This window comes from Malaclemys terrapin, chromosome 4, assembly GCF_027887155.1.
Source record: "Malaclemys terrapin pileata isolate rMalTer1 chromosome 4, rMalTer1.hap1, whole genome shotgun sequence".
NCBI classification, from domain to species: domain Eukaryota; kingdom Metazoa; phylum Chordata; order Testudines; family Emydidae; genus Malaclemys; species Malaclemys terrapin.
The window spans coordinates 21,616,385-21,634,686 of NC_071508.1; the positions used below are offsets into that span (position 1 = coordinate 21,616,385).

The 18,302-nt window shown below is 58.4% G+C and overlaps 1 protein-coding gene across 1 annotated transcript; it reads right to left on the reverse strand.

Annotated features, from left to right (window-relative positions):
- Window positions 1-510: 510 nt before the first annotated feature.
- Window positions 511-17,454, reverse strand: LOC128835704 (voltage-dependent L-type calcium channel subunit alpha-1S-like). The gene is made up of 10 exons (XM_054025291.1): window positions 17,399-17,454; window positions 16,525-16,612; window positions 15,971-16,078; window positions 15,054-15,106; window positions 12,682-12,795; window positions 12,174-12,375; window positions 7,293-7,451; window positions 6,595-6,705; window positions 4,672-4,755; window positions 511-1,080 (listed from the first exon to the last, which is right to left on the reverse strand). Exons 1-10 carry the CDS (start codon window positions 17,452-17,454, stop codon window positions 1,027-1,029), a joined length of 1,029 nt encoding a protein of 342 aa, XP_053881266.1. The 3' UTR covers window positions 511-1,026.
- Window positions 17,455-18,302: the final 848 nt, after the last annotated feature.

Genomic DNA, 18,302 nt, shown 5'->3' on the forward strand with positions numbered 1-18,302 from the left:
ACCGTTTTCTTTAATACTGTTTTCGCGGGAATTTTTTAAAACTGGGACGCAGACTGTGGTGCGGAGCGGGTGTAGTGTAGTGACGCGAATGCAGCTTCTAAACTCAAGGATTGACAGGCTCCGCTGCGGTGGGATGGTTGTTTCAACGGAGCCTGTCACCCCTCCTGATCGGGACTGTGTGTATGGGGGATCTATGTGACTTTGTGGCAGGGGGAGGACGGTTACAGATCCCCTGCTGTGTGGCTCTGTGATCCTGCATAAGGACCGCCGCTTAAGATCTGTAACTGCCCTCCCCTGCCACAAAGTCACAGAGCAACCCACCCCCCACCACATAACATGAAAACAACCTCCCAGACTAACCAGGGTAACTAGTCACTGCATCACTGCACTGTGTATGTGCCCTGGTGCTGTGCCTGCCCCCGCCTATGTACCCTGCCAAAGGTGACTGTCCTGTCCAATTACCAACCCCCTTTCCCCTCCTCCTCCAAAAGAACATGATTGAAACAGTAGTTAACAGAAACGTATTTTTTATTATCAACTACACATGGAACTGGGAGGTGAAACTTGGACGGGGGCTTGTGTCAGGCGGGAAGGAAAGAACTTTTCAAATTTTGGGGAATGAGAGCCTTCTGTTACTAGAGCTCTCTGCAGGGGTGGAGTGAGAGTTAGCACGGACTCTGCCGCCTCTCCTTCTTTGCACTTTGGGTGAGGTGGGTATGGGACTTGGTGGCGGGGGAGGGCGGTTAGAGATGGACTGCAGCGGGGCTCTGTCCTCCTGCCTCCGTTCCTGCAGAACATCCACAAGGCGCCGGAGCGTGTCTGTTTGCTCGCTCAGTAGTCCAAGCAGCGTTTGAGTCGCCTGCTGGTCTTCCTGCCGCCACCTCTCCTCCGGATCCATGTTTGCTTGGTGCATTCGGGTCAAGTTCTCCCGCCACTGGGTCTGCTGTGCTGCCTGGGCTTGGGAACAGGCCATAAGCTCAGAGAACATGTCCTCCCGTGTCCTCTTCTTCCTACGCCTAATCCGCGCTAGCCTCTGGGAGTGTGATGCCAGGCTAGGTTGTGAGACAGTCGCAGATGGGGCTGTGGAAATGGGAAAAAGGGAGTGAATTCCTCAGAAAGATAAATGTAGTTGTGAACAAAGAACATAGTCTTTCTCTGTGAACAAGACCATGCACAGCACCTATCACATGCGCACTCAGCACAAGGTCGAATTCTCGGCCTTCGCATTCAGTGCCTGGGGTCTTGCACAGCACATTTGAGAAGCAGGGCAGCACAATGGAATTTCTGTTGCAGGCAGACATGGTAAGCAGTAGACTTGTGGCAGTTTAAAACTTTTATATTACCACTGGCCTCATTTCACATTTAAAGCAATGTCAGTCCCTGCTGCCAGCAATCCGGCAAGCGGGAACTCTGCCCCTGTCCCACCCCCTCGCGGCTGTCCCCGGGAACGATCCCTTTCGGCTGCCCCTCTCCCGCCTCCACCGCGTGGCTGCAAACCAGTGGTTACAGTTCTGTAAAGGAATGGGCAAGCAGTCCCAACACTAACATTCCCCTACCTAATTCAAAGCAGGTCACCATGGGCGACATCACCCTGATGAGGATCTCTGAGAGCGAGAGAGAGAGAATGCTCCGGGAAAGCCTCCAAAGACCAGGGCCGTATGCCGCCCTGCTGTGCAGAGCAATGATTCCCGAGTACTTGATAGTCTCGTGGCGCGGCAACATGTCGTACTTTGGAAGACCCAATAAGGCCGCTCTCCCCAGGAACCTCATGCAACGGCTTTCCAATTACCTCCAGGAGAGCTTCATCGAGATGTCCCAGGAGGATTACTGCTCTATCCCCGGACATATAGACCGCATTTTACTGTAGCTGCAGTAGCAGGGACTAAACAGTAGAGCGGCTTGGGCAGGACAATCACGGAAAACCGGACATTGCTAGATTTTTTTTCAAAACTTGCACTGCCCATGACTAAACCGTTAAGCGCCTAGGGCACAGTAATCATGAACAACCCATTCTTTTAATTGTTAATATTCCTGTTCTGTTAAAAATAAATGTTTAGATGTTTACAACACTTACTGGCTGATCCTTCCCCAGATTCTGTGTCTGGGGTAACGGCTGGGGACGCTTCGTAGGGGATCTCTGTAAGGGTGATGAAGAGATCCTGGCTGTCGGGGAAATCAGCGTTGTGAGCGCTGCCGACTGCCTCGCCCTCCTCATCTCCTTCCTCATCTTCCCCGTCCCCTAACATGTCCGAGGAACCGGCCGTGGACACTATCCCATCCTCAGAGTCCACGGTCACTGGTGGGGTAGTGGTGGCGGCCGCACCGAGGATGGAATGCAGTGCCTCGTAGAAACGGGATGTCTGGGGATGGGATCCGGTGCGTCCGTTTGCCTCTTTGGTCTTCTGGTAGCCTTGTCTCAGCTCCTTGATTTTCACGTGGCACTGCGTTGCATCCTGGCTGTATCCTCTCTCTGACATGTCTTTAGAGATCTTCTCTTAGATCTTTGCATTCCGTCTTTTGGATCGCAGCTCGGAAAGCACGGACTCATCGCCCCACACAGCGATGAGGTCCAAGACTTCCCGATTAGTCCATGCTGGGGCCCTCTTTCCATTCACAGACTGCACGGCCATCACTGCTGGAGAGCTCTGCATCGTTGCCAGTGCTGCTGTGATCGTCACGATGTCCAGACAGGAAATGAGATTCAAACTGGCCAGACAGGAAAAGGAATTCAAATTCAAATTTTCCCGGGGCTTTTCCTGTGTGGCTGGTCAGAGCATCCGAGCTCGTACTGCTGTCCAGAGCGTCAACAGAGTGGTGCACTGTGGGATAGCTCCCGGAGCTATTAGTGTCGATTTCCATCCACACCTAGCCTAATTCGACATCGCCATGTCGAATTTAGCGCTACTCCCCTCGTCGGGGAGGAGTACAGAAGTCGAATTAAAGAGACCTCTATGTCGAACTAAATAGCATCGCAGTGTGGACGGGTGCAGGGTTAATTCGATGTAACGGCGCTAACTTCGACATAAACGCCTAGTGTAGACCAGGCCTGAGAACTGCTGGGAAGGACACAGCAGCCCAGAATGTGTTTCAAGGCCCCCCGGGCAGACAGAGAGCACTCCGTGGTCACAGAGCCGCTCTATGCCAGCTCGGTGCTTGGGGAAAGGGGCTGGTAGCTGCTGCTCTGCCTGGAACTCCTGACAGCAGCTGGCAACTGCCCAAATGAGCAGGCAATTTGTGGACCTCTGCAAGCTCCCTAAGGGGTTTGTCCTTCGTGCTGGCTGGGAATGGTGAAAAAGTGGAGGGGCTGACACAGTGCCGGTCACTAAAGCCGGGGTGGCAGTCCTGCTTAGGAGGGCTTTTGGTTGCTGTTAGCTGGTGGTGACATGGGAATGGTGCCAATGATCCAATACCTGGTGGGGGGCGGCTCTGAGGAGTCCTGCTCTCTGGAGTTCGGCAGCTCGCTCAACCAGTGCAGTCGCCTCAGGAGAACGGAGTCAGCCAGAGGGCTCCTCTGGGCTGTAGGGAGGGCAATCCACCATGCAGGACTGGTGTGCATTGGGGCTGGGAAGCTGTGCCCGAGAACAGGAGAGGATGACATTTCATCTCCTCCGGGCCAGATCTCCTTGCTGATGGTTCGCTCTCAGATGCTACCCAGCTACTCTGGGACAGCACAGACAGCAGGGACACTCTGCAGTGACAACTGGATGGGCTTTTTTATTAGCGAGGACGTGCTAACCCCACTGGAGTGCTCACTTCAGAAGCTACTTCTCTGACTACAGCTGGGTCGATTGTACGCACCGCACACCCGATGTGTGTATGGAGCCGGTTTCCGTGCCACATGCTAGCAACGAGGTACACAGCTCCCAGCAATGCGCTGTGCACACCTCTCTGACAATGCTCCTGTGTGCAGGCTGCTCGGTACATACCCACTGCAGCGTACACATGTGGTACCATGTAGACGGTATGTACCGAATATACTCCGGTGTCTATTGGATATACAGGCACACATATACAGAGTAGGCACCGGGTATATGTGGCAATCGTCATACACACTGACACACTCCAAGCACACGCAGCAGATTGAAACGGTGCCTGACCCTCACGGAGCGCAGGGCAGAAACTTCTTATAGGGACCATGAGGCAAGGGGAACCCTTTCAGCCATCTCTATGGTGATCTCAGGCCAATGAGCTGATTACTAGCCATCTGGGCATGTGTTTAAAGAACGCGGGCAGGGCATGGCATGGGTGCAGCCTCTGGGGAGTACTGGCATATGTCACTGCGGAGTCAGCTTGAGGTTCTGGTTCTGTCCCAGGACAAGGGCAGTTTCCACAGGGTACCTCTCCAGGCAGATTCAGGAGGAGGGGTGGGTTGAGGGTCACTGAGGCTGGGGGGGTCCACCATGGCTGTGTAATGGCTGAGGAGAGATCCCGTCAGCCCTCTTAAACAGCGAGGAGAAGGTTAACCCGTGTGCCCACGCCCCTGCCCCATTCTCCTTCTGCCTGGCCCAGGTTGCTCTGCCAGCCGGACCAGTGTCCCGCACAGTCCTGCAGGAACCCGGGTCTCCCATGTGACAGTGGGACGCTGGCAGCCTGCCAAGGCTGTCACTGCCATGACATTACTGTCCTGCCCGTGCTCTTGGACACGTTCCCTCCGCCCACCGCGGCACTTACATCGATCTCGCTCAGGATGACGTCGATGATGCTACCGATGACGATGAGGAAATCAAAGACGTTCCAGGGGTTGCTGAAATAGCCCTGAGATTGGAGAGAGTAATGAGGTGGGAATGACTGGGGGTCTGAACAGGGGGAAAGGAAAGGAAGAAGCTGAGGGTCAGACAGGGGAGTTATAAACTCCCTGTGGAGGAGACCTGCCGTTCCTGAGCGCAGCGCGCTTTCTCCCTTGCAAACCGCTGCCCTGCTCACCGCGCCAGAGGGATGGTCTCCGTTCGCCCACGCAGAACAATGCCAGCACGGCCAGGCTGCCCCCCATGCCCCGAGATGGAGAGAGCACTGCAGAGCTTGGATTTAGATTTCCTTCCATGTCTACTCTTATCCGCTGGCACCCAGCACCCACTGAGGTCTTGGGGTCAGACCTTCCCAGCTGATTGGTGCCGATGCTTATTCTGGGCGAGTCCTCGGCACGCCAGGGAACGAATGCTCCTAGCCCCCAACAGGCCCAGCAACAATGTGATTGTCCATCAAGGGAGCTCGAGTCAGGGCTGAGATGGTGGGGAAGACACAGCTCACGAGTACAGGGGAGGTGTGTGGCCAAGGAGCTGCACTGGGAAACATTCCCTGCAGTGCACCTGCCCCGGCCCACATCACTGTGGATGGGTCGCAAGCAGCGGCTCTTGCGGCATGCCCCACGCTGGCTGCCTGGGTCTACAGGCGTATAGGGAAGGCAGGAGGAGGCTGATTTTGTACTAGGTAAGTGCCCGATGGGCATGGATCTGTTTGAACCAAGTGGCAGCAAGACAACCTGTGATTATCCCTTACGCTCAGAGGGATGACCTGGAGGGGGCTTGGTTCCCAGAGGACCATCCACATTTGGGGTTCTCTACCCCCGAGGGCTGGCATTGGTGGGGTTCAGGGAAAAAGCGACCATTGGATGCCAAGGCAGCCCATGGAGCAGGGGCTCACGTGGCTGAATCGCTCGTGAGGTCGGGCAGGGGAGGGATTCCCCTCCGGGTACATCGACAGGGACCACGGAGGTGATGGCCATCTCTCAATGGGCATCGGGGACATGCCTGCAGGGTGGGGCGGGGGGCTCTGCCTCGCCTCTCACGTGGCTCAGTGGCTGTGGTGGGGGGAGGTTCAGGGGCTCTCCCAGGGCCTCTCACACGCAAGCTTGGTTTGATGGGGGGTCCGGAGAGCTCCCGGGAGGACCACTAGCCTCCCACCCCCATTGGAGAGACACCCAGGACAGTGAGAGCAGCGGAGTGGGGGTGGGGGTGTTGGGCGAACAGGTAGCTGGAGGAAGGGTTCCCCCTTGTGGCCTGGATTGGCCAGGCTCTTCCCCTCAGGAGCTGCCAGGTCAGCCTGCAGCCCTTGCCCAGGTGTCTTCAGTGGCACTGTCCACATGAGTGACTGGGCGTGAGCAGGTCTCTTCGGGGCCCCAGGCTCTGAGGCGATTGTGTTCCCGGGATGCCGCATAGGGAGAAAATGCCATGCCCACCGCTTAGGGTGAGCCCCTGCCCTCCTCCAGATTCACACCCCCTGGGCTCCCCTCTGGACTCGCACCCGCCAGTCAGGAATCAGGGTCTGCAGTGGAGCCAGTCTCCAGGCAACCCAACGAGCACAGCTGGCCTGCAGCAGGATGCCTATGGATACCGCGCTTGAGGGGTGGGGAGAGCCAGTGGACAGGCTCTTAAGCCCAGCAGCGGCAGTAGCAGCAGTCCAGTGGCTACTCAAAGCATTTGTCCATGGCTGGGACAGCTCTGCCTTGTCTCAGCTCAGGTAACTCGGTTCTGACCCTGGGCTCTGACTCCTGCTCCAACCACTGGGCATGGCTGCCCACATCCTGGTCACGTTATGTACCCCCCCCCCTGCACCCCTCTCCAGACTCATGCCCCCAGACTTTCACCCCACACTCACCTTGGCTTTGAAGGCCATGAGCTTGAGGAACATCTCCAGGGTGAAGAGGATGGTGAAGGCCACATTCAAGTTGTCTGAGAGGTGGTTCATCTCAGCTGACTGGTTGTAGTGCTGGGGAGCCAGGAAGAGGCACAGGTTAGCCCACTGGGCTATGGGGAGCAGGTATGGGGCTGGCTGGGGTCTCAGATTCTGGGCCAGATGTGAGAGCCTGAGAGCAACATACAAACCTAGAGCTCTGGCGGGGTTGGAATGTGAGCAGAAGTTGTGATGCTTTCCCCCATTCCACACACAGCCCTGCCAATAGTCCTGCCCCCTAGCCCCCTCCCTGTTCCAGCCCTGGGTCCTGCCCCACAGCTCTGTAGATGTTCCTGACTCCTGATCCACAGCCCGGGCCGTCTCCGCACTCACACACAGTGTGCCACCGTCCCTCCCTCCTCACCTACAGCACCTGCGGCTTTTCCATAGGAGGGGCCTCCCTGGAGCAGTGATGCTGAATTGCCTGAAGTATCCCAAGCCAAGATCCAAACCCAGATATCCAGGGGCACCCGACCAGTGGCCCAGCCTGAGTCTCACTTTGATGGCTTGCTAGTCTGCTACCAAGAGCAGGGTGGTCTCGGACACCCCACCCCCAGGCCCCATGGACAGCGATCAAAGGTTGCCAGCCAACAGCGAGGTCATTAGCTTTGCTCCCTCCTCACCTGCATGCCCAGGCAGATGGTGTTCAGCATGATCAGGAAGAACATGAGGTACTCGAAGTAGTAGGAGGTCACCACATACCAAATCTGGTACTGATAGGGGTTCTTGGGGATGTAGCGTCTCAGAGGGCGGGCTTTCAGTGCGTACTGGACACACTGGCGCTGGGGTGACAGGAGGAAAAAAGTCAAGCATTGACGCCCGTGGAGCAGAGGTGGCACCGTGGACAATTATGAAACACTCCCAGCTGTAAAACCTCCAGCTCCATTCCCTGCCCCTCTCCCCTGCAGAGCCAGGCCAGGCCCGATTTCTCAATGCGCAGGAAATCCTGTGATTTTGAACATTTTTTTCCCTGTTCTGAAAACATAAAAATTAGAAAGTTCCCATGAAACAAAAGTTGTGTTTGGAGCCGATCTAAATGTTTTGCTCTGAGAAAACGGGAATGTTTCCCGCCGCCTTCGACCTTCGTCAGCTTAAATCTGTGGTTTGTTTCGAATGAAAAATCAAACCAAAACCCCCCCAGACAATCCATTCAGAAAATGGCTGAATGGCTGACGCTAGCAAAACGCTTCATTGCGGGAGGGGGTTCCAAATGATATTTCATCAGAAGGGACACGTTTTCAACAGCATCAGCATTTTCCATAGGAGAATTGTGATGAAACATTTCTGCCCCTCTCTGACACCACGCTGCCCTGGTGCACGGTTACCAGCAATCACTTGGGCGTTCTGCTCTCAGCCCCTTCTGGCCCAGGTATCCTGGATTAACTCCCTCTGTTCTTGCACATTGGGCATGAGACTCATAACAACCCCAGGTGCTCAGGATCTGGGATCCACCCATCCATCTGTGAAGCTGGACCACAAGTCCTTAGGGCCATTTGTGATCACAGAAAAACTTGACCCGGTAACCTTTTGATTGCAGCTGCCAGAATCCCTCAAAGTCCACCCCTTGTTCCACATCTCCTTCTTGAAACCTTTCACCGAGAATCCCTTCCCACCCCATGCTACTCCTCCCCCTCTGCCAATAACTGGGCTGGGCCAAGAGGAACGCATGGGCCAGCGGATTCGGGACTCCCGCCGAGTCCGGGGATGACTCCAATAGCTGAGTGATGGGGAGGGATGCGGCCCAGAAGAGCATTTGTGGGAATCCCTGGAAAAGTCCATGCCCGGGACCTCCTGCAGGCTCCCCAAGAAACCCAGCCCAAGGGCTCCAGGGAGGCAACCCTAAAAGAAGCGGGGTGCTGTCAGGTATCAGACCAGCTAGGACCAGCCGCTGGCCTAGTCCCTGACTAACTTCGCTGCAAAGCAATCAGTGAGCCTATCTGCACTACCTTGGAACTGACAGAGAGGTCACAGCCCCTGACAGTTCTAAGCCCGGCCCCCACCGCAGATCAGCGGCTTCTTACCGGGTACCTTGCCTGCAGCATCACTTGCCCTTGTTCCAGTCCCTGCTCCCTTCCAGCTTCAAATTTCTGGCTTCGATCCCCAGCTCTGCCCGTGGCTTACCACGCCTTCGGCTCTGGCATTTGGCTTCTGACCCTCGGCTCATTCCTGGACTTTGCCTTCCCTGGATCCAGTTCTAACCAGTTATTAGTCTGGGTGGGAAGCCAGAGCCCCTTGCACTCCCAGGCAGGAATGTGCCATATAGGGCCATATTCTAGCTTTCCTTGGGCAGTTGAGAGGGCACCGGGGGCAGCATGAATCCTGCATGACAGTCGTGGCGGGGACTAGCACCACTGGGAATGCCGGATGTCCCTCATGGGTGTGGCTGAGACCCAGCTGCGAGGCCAGTGTGCAACAGTGGGAGCATTTTCTGCACCTTCTTAAAGGGAGCAGCAGGTCCCACTCCCGAGGGGGCTCCCCAGCCCACCGCCACCCCTTGTTGGCAGGCCACCGCCAGTCACTGACCTGTAGGGTGACCAGATCTCAAGAGTAAAATATCAGGACACATGGGGGGGCACACCAGAGGCATGGGGTGGGGAGTGCACAACCTTAGGAAGTTGCAAGGGGGGTGCATGGCCCCGGCTCCGGCCCCCTCTGCAAGCCACGGGTCGGGGACACACGGCGCCGGTTCCAGCCCCCTCTGCAAGCCGCAAGTCGGGGACGCACGGCCTTGCTCTGGCCCCCGCCGCAAGAGGGGGTCACAGGGCTGGTGCAGTGGGTTGGGGCTCAGGAAGGGGGTTCAGGGTGCTGACTCCGGGAGAGAATTTGGGTGTGGAAGGGGGCTCAGGGCTGGGGCAGAGGTGCGGGCTCTGGGCGGCGCTTACATCAGGCAGCTCCCCAGAAGTGGCAACATCTCCCTCTGGCTTCTAGGCAGAGGGGCGGTTGGGTGGCTCTGTGCATTGCCACGCCCACAGGTGCCGCCACAGCATCTCCCATTGGCCGCAGTCCCCAGCCAATGGGAGCTGCGGAGCCGGTGCTCATGGCGGGGCAGTGCGCAGAGCCCCCCAGCCGTCCCTGCACTTAGGACCCAGAGGGAGATTTTACCACTAGCCATCTGGGTAGGGAGTCTACCAGCTCTGCACCAACCGGAGGCCTGGCAGCCCTACAATATTGGGACAAATGGGGTGGGGAGCCCCCTTGGGAGTGGGACCTGCTGCTCCCTTTAAAAAGGTGCAGAAAACGCTCCCACCATTGCACACTGGCCTCGCAGCTGGGCCCGAGCCACACCGCATGAGGGACCTCTAGCATTCCCAGTGGTGCTAGTTCCCACCACGACTGTCATGCAGGATTCATGTCCATCATACATCGGTCAGGACACAGGACAGAGAGTTAAATATCGGGAAAGTCCCGATTTTATCGGAACGTCTGGTCACCCTCCTGACTTGGGGCAGGCCCCCACTGCAGCTCAAAGGGTCGATACTGTGCTGCTCCCACATAGCCAATACGCTAGTGTGGTGGGGCGGCTGCCCCACACAGGGAGGAAGGGTTAAAGCAGGCCAGAGGGAGCCTGCGCAGAACCCTCCCATTAGAGAGGCGAGCCAATCAGGAGGTGGCTTGTTGCAGTGGCCAATCAGGGCCAGCAGAAGCCATATATAAAGGGCTGCTCAACAGAGCAAAAGGCAGTCTCTCCCTGGTCTGCTAGGGAGAAGGGCTGGGTGCCTAGGAGCACCGTGGCTAGAGCAGTGCTGGGCAGGGTAGCAGAGCAGAAGGAGCTTCTGGCTGACCACTGCCAGACTGAGGCCCCGGAGGAAGGGCAGACAACATGTTAGGGCTGCCCCCGACTTGCCCTGAGGGAAGTGGCTCACACAGACTGCAGTTTGCCCCTGGAGCAAGGGACTAGACTGGTGACTGCAGCAGGCCACTGAGGCGAGTGGCTGGACTATAGACTGCCAGTCCCCCCGAAAGGGGTGGGAGACAGCGGAGAGAAGAGGACGCCGGGGAGCAACGCGGGTCACAGAGTTGTGGAGACAGCAAAGCGGGAGTAACGGCGAGCGAGACACCACCGGAGGAGGCCGCCCTGTGGAAGGATTTGAGCTAATTCCAGAATGGCCAGCAGGAGGCGCCATGGTGGTGAGTCTCGCTCCGTCACAACTAGTTAGTGTAGGGTTACCATACTTCTAGGTTTCCCCGGACATGTCCGGCTTTTCGCTCTTTAAATAGCCGTCCGGGGGGAATTTTAATAATCTAAAAATGTCCAGGATTTCCCCCAGTCGGCTATTTAAAGAGCGAAAAGCAGCTGACAGGGTGGCCGAGCACCGCTCGCATTGGGGCCTCGGCAGTCAAAGCCCCTTCCCAGCTCCCCCGATCCCCTGCAGCCTTACCACGCCGCCCGGCAACGCTGGGGGCAGGGCTGTGCACCTGTGAGGGAACGCGGCGGTGGGGCTGGCAGCGGTGTCCAGAGCCCCTCCCCGCTTCACCCCTCCTCCACAGTCTCAGCACGCCGCTTGGGCGGGGCGGAGCCAGACATCTGCTCTAAGCCGAGCGGCACGGTAAGGGGGCCGGGGAGTTGGAGAAGGGGGGCAGTCAGGGGACAGGGAGCGGGGGGCGGGGGTTGGATGGGTCAGGGGTTCTGGGGGGGCTGTCAGGGGGCAGGGGTGTAGAGAGGGATTGAGGCAGGCAGGGAGCAGAGGGGGTTGGATGGGTCGGGAGTTCTGGGGGTCCTGTCAGGGGGCGGGGAGCAGTTAGATAGGGCATGGGAGTCCCGGGGGTCTGTCTGGGGGCAGGGGTGTGACTATGGGGTGGGGATGTGGATAAGGGTCGGGGCAGTCAGGGGACAGGTAGGGTCCTATGGGGGCAGTTAGGGTGGGGGGTTCTCAGGAGGAGGCAGTCAGGGGACAAGGAGCGGGGGGGGTTGGGGGTACTGAGGGGAGTAGTCAGGGGGTGGGAAGTGGGTTGGAGTGGATGGGGGCAGGGCGGGTCTAGAGCGGAACTTACCACCACCACCCCCCCCCCCGTCCTCTTTTTTGATTGTGGAAATGTGGTAACCCTAAGTTAGTGGTCTGTGCAGCCTGGCTTATTGGAACCATCCTGGGCTCCCAGTGTGGTGGCCAAGCCTGGATGTGTCGGTGAAGGTGTCAGAGAGCAGACAGAGAGAGGCACAGAAGAACAGGGGTCTCATCTTTCAACTCTGCAGCTTGGACACACCCTCGTGCCTGGGCTCCCAGCCTCTCCTGCCTGGGGTCCCCTGCACCTTGGTCTTGCCTAGTTCACACCCAGCTAGCGCACCCCGGCTCTCGTCCAGCTGGCACTCATTCCGCATGCTTAGCCATGTCCAGACCCTAGCACCTAGCTCTGGTACAACTGGCTCCTCGCACCCAGAGCCTGGGCATCCCTGGAACCGGGAGTTACCCAGGTCATGGGGGCTGGGGTGGGAGAAGACTGGGGGGTTGGAGGGAGGTCTCGGCAGGGTGGGGGAGGTTCCATGGGGGGGATTCCACGGGGAGTACCTGGTTCTTGTCCAGCTCGCAGTTCTTGTATTCGTTCTCGCCCTGCTCCTGGAAGGTGACGATGACAAAGCCGACGAAGAGGTTCATCATGAAGAAGGCGATGAGGATGATGTAGATGATGAAGAAGATGGCGATCTCCACCCGGTAGTTGTAGATGGGGCCCATGTCCTCGGTGTGGGTGTCAATGGCCTTGTACAGCAGCCTGGGGGGTAGCGAGTAGAGAGCATGCAGTTTACCAGGCTGCATGGGGGGGCGGCTCAGTCCAGCTGAGCTAAGGCAGAGAGGTCAGGACATCCCAGACAGCTGCTTCCCCTTTGACTGCACTGGCACCTCTCTGCCCCTGATCGGGGGTGGGGGGGTCTAACCCCTCTCTCCATCTTCGGGAGAAGTCCCCTCACATGGCATTCCCCAGCCAGGCAGCAGCACCAGTGGGGTGCTGGGATCTCCCCCCGTGCAGCCTGACCCAGTGCCCGGCCCCCATGCTGCGTGCTCCCCTCGACGGACTCACTGGGGCCAGCCCTCGAAGGTGGAGACGGTGAAGTGTGACATCATGGCTGAGATGACTTTGTCAAAGTGGAAGTCGTTGTGCGCATTTACAGACGAGGGGTGAGCGAGTGGGGGACTGGGCCCAGAAACTCTCCGGTCCCCTTGCCCATGACACACACGTGCCCGCCTGCTGAAGACTCCATGCTGCTCAGAGCACGTTACTGTCTCACCAAATCAACCTGGGGAACTCACAGCAGCAGGAAGCCAGAGGCCAGTGCTGGTCGCGACAAGCACCATGGCCGAGTATGCGAGTTCTGACAATAACAGGAATCGGCAGTCATGCAATCAGGGTGTGCTGAGGAATGATCACATGTGGATGCCAGGGCTACAACCCGTCTACAACCTGCCCAGCAGCCTCACCAAGATCCACCCTTGGTGCCTCTCCCCAGAGTACCTGGGATCAGGTGGCAGCCTGGATCTACAGGCTGGAGCAGCTTGGCAAATCCCATCACATGCCTGGCAAATCCTGCCGTCCGGGATGAGCTCTGCCCTTCCACAGCCAGGGAGACTCATGCCCCAGGGGAGCCCCCTATACACCCAGACACATACTTCACCCACTAGCGTGTCTGAAAGGGGACCTGCAAAGGTGACATAACACCTGGGGATATGGGCGGCACGTGACTCCTCCATTTGGGGAGGCTGCGTGTGCCCAGATTATGGCCCCGCCCCTGCTCCAGCTCCTGCCCCACTCATCCCCGCCTGCGCCTCTTCAGCCCCTCCCCTGGGGTTCCCCTGCCTGTTCGCCGGCTTCCGGCCGCTCACCCCTCGTGCATGCGTGTGTCTCTTCACCCCCTCCTGCAAGGCTCCCCTGCAAGCAGACTGGGGACAGGAAGAGGACGAGTGGGAGCGGGAACTCAAGTGGAGTGCGGGCAGGACCACAGCCAGGGTGCCCACCCTTTTGGCAGCGGTGCGCTCCAAAGGCGGCAGGCCGTCTGTTTGGGGAGGCTTAGCCCCCTCTGGCTCTTATACCCACCACCCATGCCTGGGGGCTGCCATCTTCTGCTCCTGCTTTTGATGATGAGTGAAGAAGGCCTGAAAGAGCTTTCCCAGGTCGTTCCATAAAACACAAGACAGTCCCAGGCTTAGGGTTGCCAACTTTCTACTCACACAAAACTGAACAGCCCTGCCTGCCTCCCAGGCCCCGCTCCCTGCTCACTCCCTCTGTCACTCGCTCTCCCCACTCTCACTCACTCCCTCATTTCCACCAGGCTGGGGCAGGGGGTTGGGATGCGTGAGGGGGTGAGGGCTCCGGCTGGGAATGCGGGTTCTGGGGTGGGGCCAAAAATGAGGGGTTTGAGGTGTAGGAGGGGCTCCGGGCTGGGGGATGGAGCTGAGGGGTTCGTAGTATGGGAGGGGGTTCCGGGCTGAGGCAGGGGGCTGGGGGGTGAGAGGGGGTACGGGCTCTGGGCTGGGGTGTGTGTTCTGGAGTGGGGCCAGAAATGAGGGGTTCAGGGTGCACGAGGGGGCTCCAGGCTGGGGCAGGGGGTTTGGAGGTGGAGGTGCAGACTCTGGGGTGGGGCTGGGGATGAGGGGTTTGGGGTGCAGGAGTGTGCTCTGAGCCAAAGGCGTGAGGGGGATCAGGGCTGGGGCAGGGGGTTGGGGCGTGGGAGGGGGTCAGGGGTGAAGGTTCTGGGCGGCGGTTACCTCAAGCAGCTCCCGGAAGCAGTGGCTTGTCCTCCCTCTGGCTCCTACATGGAGGTGCGGCCAGGTGGCTCTGCGTGCTGCCCTGTCCGCAGGCACCCCCCCCCCCCCCCGCAGCTCCCATTGGCTGTAGTTTCTGGCCAATGGGAGCTGCAGAGCTGGCACTTGGGGCGGGAACAGCGTACGGAGCCCCCTGGCTGCCCCTACACATAGGAGCCACAGGGGGGACATGCTCCTGCTTCCAGAAGCCGCGGCTGACTTATCCCTGCTGTGCCGCTGACCGGACTTTTAATGGCCTGGTCAGTGGTGCTGACCGGAGCCACCAGGGTCCCTTTTCGACCAGGTGTTCCGGTCAAAACCCGGACACCTGGCAACCCTGCTAGTGCCTTAACCATTGGCCTGGCCTTCCTCTGGCTTATAGCCCAACTCCTCCTTGGTCCTGGCCATTCAACACTCCCCTCGGCTCCCTGCCCCCTAGAGCAAACTGCCCTGTGCTGCAGGCTTTGCTCTGCATAGAGACCCATGCCTGGGCTCCTCTGCTCAGCAGGGTCCCGGGAACAGGCTGTGAGCACAAGAGACAACAAACCAGGACTGGTTCCTCGCCTTCCCCACCAGTCCCCCCTCAGGCAATGACACCCCCGGTCCCTGCGCTCTGGCTGCGAGGTACATGCAGTGATGACAGGGGGCTCCTACCTGCATTCCTCTTCTGTCATCTTGGCCGGATCCGTACAGCTGCTAAACTTCCCCTAGGTTTAAGCAGAGAGCAGAAGAATCAGGGATTGTACTGTGAACCGCAGGGAGCCTGACTGATAGACCTGGGGAGTAAGGACAAGGGCAGCTGCTGGCAACTGCAGTACATCCTGACATGACCCCACGGCTTGGCCCCGACCCAGGGGGCAGCGTCTCCACGGCCCATTCCAGCCTGAAAGGGGCTGGTTAGTGCCAGCCGTGAGCGTCTGGGCCCTACCCCAGCTGGGCCTTTCCTTAGAGGTGCTTAGAGCCCAGCCAGATGTGCCAGCCCTCAACTCTCCCTGCGCACTCAGCAGCACTGACAACCCCTAGGAGCCCTGCAAGGCCCGAAGGCCAGACCACTGCTGCAGCAACCCGTAGCACTTCTAGCCAAAGAGTCACGTCAACCTCATCCATTCGCACAACAGCGCAAGCGCAGACCGGCCTGCAGTGCCACGGGTGGTCAGGAGGAAACACCTGTGATCCTGCAACACGGTGGGGAGCTGGAACGGGCGGGGGAAACCGAGTCACAGGTGGGGAAGGGACTGGCCCAAGGCTACCTGGCTGGTCAGCACCAAAGCTGGCAAGAGACCCCCAAATTGGCTGACTCCCACTGGGCCATGGGGCTGCCTTGCGTGGGCACAGATTATGCATACACTGCCCTGTTCTGCCTGCAGCATGCTGGTACCCCCAAGGGGATGGCCGGGGATGGTCCTCGGCCTCCCTCTGAATTTCTGACATGGGGGAATCCCCTCTCTTAAAAGAAACGAAGAGGAGCCACTTCCTGGCGCTTCCCTGAGCTCAGCTCCACCCCAGCTCTCCCCAGGACAGGGTGGGTTGGGTGAGACCAGCACTGGGTTCTGGCCGGGAGGGGCTCTCACCTTGAAGAGCTGCACCCCGATGCAGGCCAACATGAACTGCAGCAGGGTGGTGACAATCACAATGTTGCCGATGGTCTTGATGGCCACGAACACGCACTGGACTACGTGCTAGAGAGAGAGAGAGGCCAATGCAGAGATGGGCCAGGCCTGCAGCACCACGACCTGCTGTGGGTATCGACCATGCCCCTGTGTAGGGGAAGGGGCCATCCCAGACACAGACGGGGGACACAGCACCACACCGGTGTGCAGGGGACACGGCCGTCCCAGACACGGATGGGGGACCCGGCACCACACTGGTGTGCAAGGGAAGCGGCTGTTCCAGATGCAGCCAGGGGACCTAATACAAAACCAATGGGTTACCTCCCAGCTGCCCACAGACACCTAACAAAACACCTGGGTAAGAGTGAAATCAGGTGGCCTGAGCCCTGGGACGTGCAGTCCTGGCATCCTGCTCAGATGGCCCATGATCTGGCAGGTCCTGGATTCCAGTGGCAGATCTGAGGGGGGCCGTGTCCACCCCCTATGGAGGGCCCTTGTCCCCACCTTGCTCTCACCTTCAGCCCCTTCGCTCTGTTAATGGCCCGCAGCGGCCGCAGGACTCTCAGCACCCTCAGGATTTTCACCACGGAGATGGCGCTGGACCTGGGGAGGGCGGGGGGAGACGGGTTGACTCAGCCAGCTTGGGGTCTGGCCAGACAAATCAGCTCCTCACACGCCGTCAGGAGCCAAACCGGCCTGCAGCGATGCATCGGGGGAGAGCCAACACCTGTGCCCCTCCAACATGGGCAGGGGAGCTGTACCTGCCAGGGACAGGAGGGGGCAGACTGGGGGGACAGGCAGGCGAGGAGGGGGCATGCTGGAGGGGGCAGGCTGGGGGACATGCTTGGAGGGCAGGCCGGGGGGTGCAGAGCAGCAGGGGCGGAGGGGGCAGTCTGGAGGGAATGCTTGGGGGGGCAGGCTGGGAGGTGCGGAGCGGGAAGGGGCGTGCTGGGGGGGGCCGGCTGGCGGTGTGCTCCAGGGGGCAGGCTGGGGGGTGCGGAGCGGGAGGGGGCGCGCTGGGGGGCAGGCTGGCAGTGTGCTGCAGGGACAGGCCGGGGGGTGCGGAGCGACAGGGACAGGAGGGGGCAGTCTGGGGGGCATGCTTGGGGGGCAGGCTGGGGGGTGCAGAGCGGGAGGGGGCGCGCTGGGAGGGCCTGCTGGTGGTGTGCTGCAGGGGGCAGGCTGGGGGGTGCAGAGCGGGAGGGGGCGTGCTGGGGGGCAGGCTGGCGGTGTGCTGCAGGGGGCAGGCCAGGGGGTGCGGAGCGGCAGGGCCAGAAGGACAGGCCGGGAGCATGCTCTGGCGGGGCCAGGCTGTCATGTGTTCTAGGAGGGGATTGCAATCCAGTTTGACAGAGCTCCCCAAAGGCAGCACTTCCAGGCGCTTCCCACCGTGGGAGCCAGCGAGCCTCAGCCCCACCCCACAGGAGTCTCTCCAGGGAGTTCATTCTCCACAGCCCATTCTTGGCCCAGCTGCCAATTGTGATGGTGCTTTTCTCACGCAGACACCTGTGGTCTAGGAACTGGGCTGACAGCCACTAAACAAATGCTTCCCTGGGCGCCCAACCGGCCACAGTAGAGCACGGCCCGCAGGGCCTTCTCTGACTGGTCCGTCTAGGGTGGGACTCAGGAGCAGAGCTGGTCAAAACTCGGCATTTCTGTTTCGGGGGAAATTTCGACACATCGTCATTTGGTTTTGGTCCTGATTGGAACAAAAAAAATATTTTCAAAATATCCCATGAAATGGAAGTTTTGAAAAATGTTGGTTCTGGAACACTTTGAAATTTTGTTTTATTTTATTTTATTTTATTTTATTTCTTTTTGTTTGTTTGTTTAATATTTTTATTTTTCTATTATTTAATGACATGTCTGTGGCATACACTACTACTACTGGTGTCGTAAAATGACAATCATTTAATGATTCTATTGATTTTATTTTAAATATTTAATAACGGGTGCTTCAGTCTAGCAGAGAAAGGCATAATATAGTCCCATGGCTGGAAGCTGAAACTAGACAAATTCAGACTGGAAAGAAGGTGTAAATTGTTTACAGTGAGGGTAATTAATCATAGGAGCAATTTACCCAGGGACGTGGTGGAGACTCCAGCACTGACAATTTTTAAATCAAGAGGGGATGTTTTTCTAAAGGCATTCTCTACGTTCTATGGTCTGTGTCACATAGTAGGTCAAACCAGGTGATCGTAGTGGTGCCTTCTAGCCTTGGAATGGATTAATCTGTGCATTTTAAAAACAGTTAAGGGCAGCTGCTACTTAGCACTGATTGAAACATCTTCTC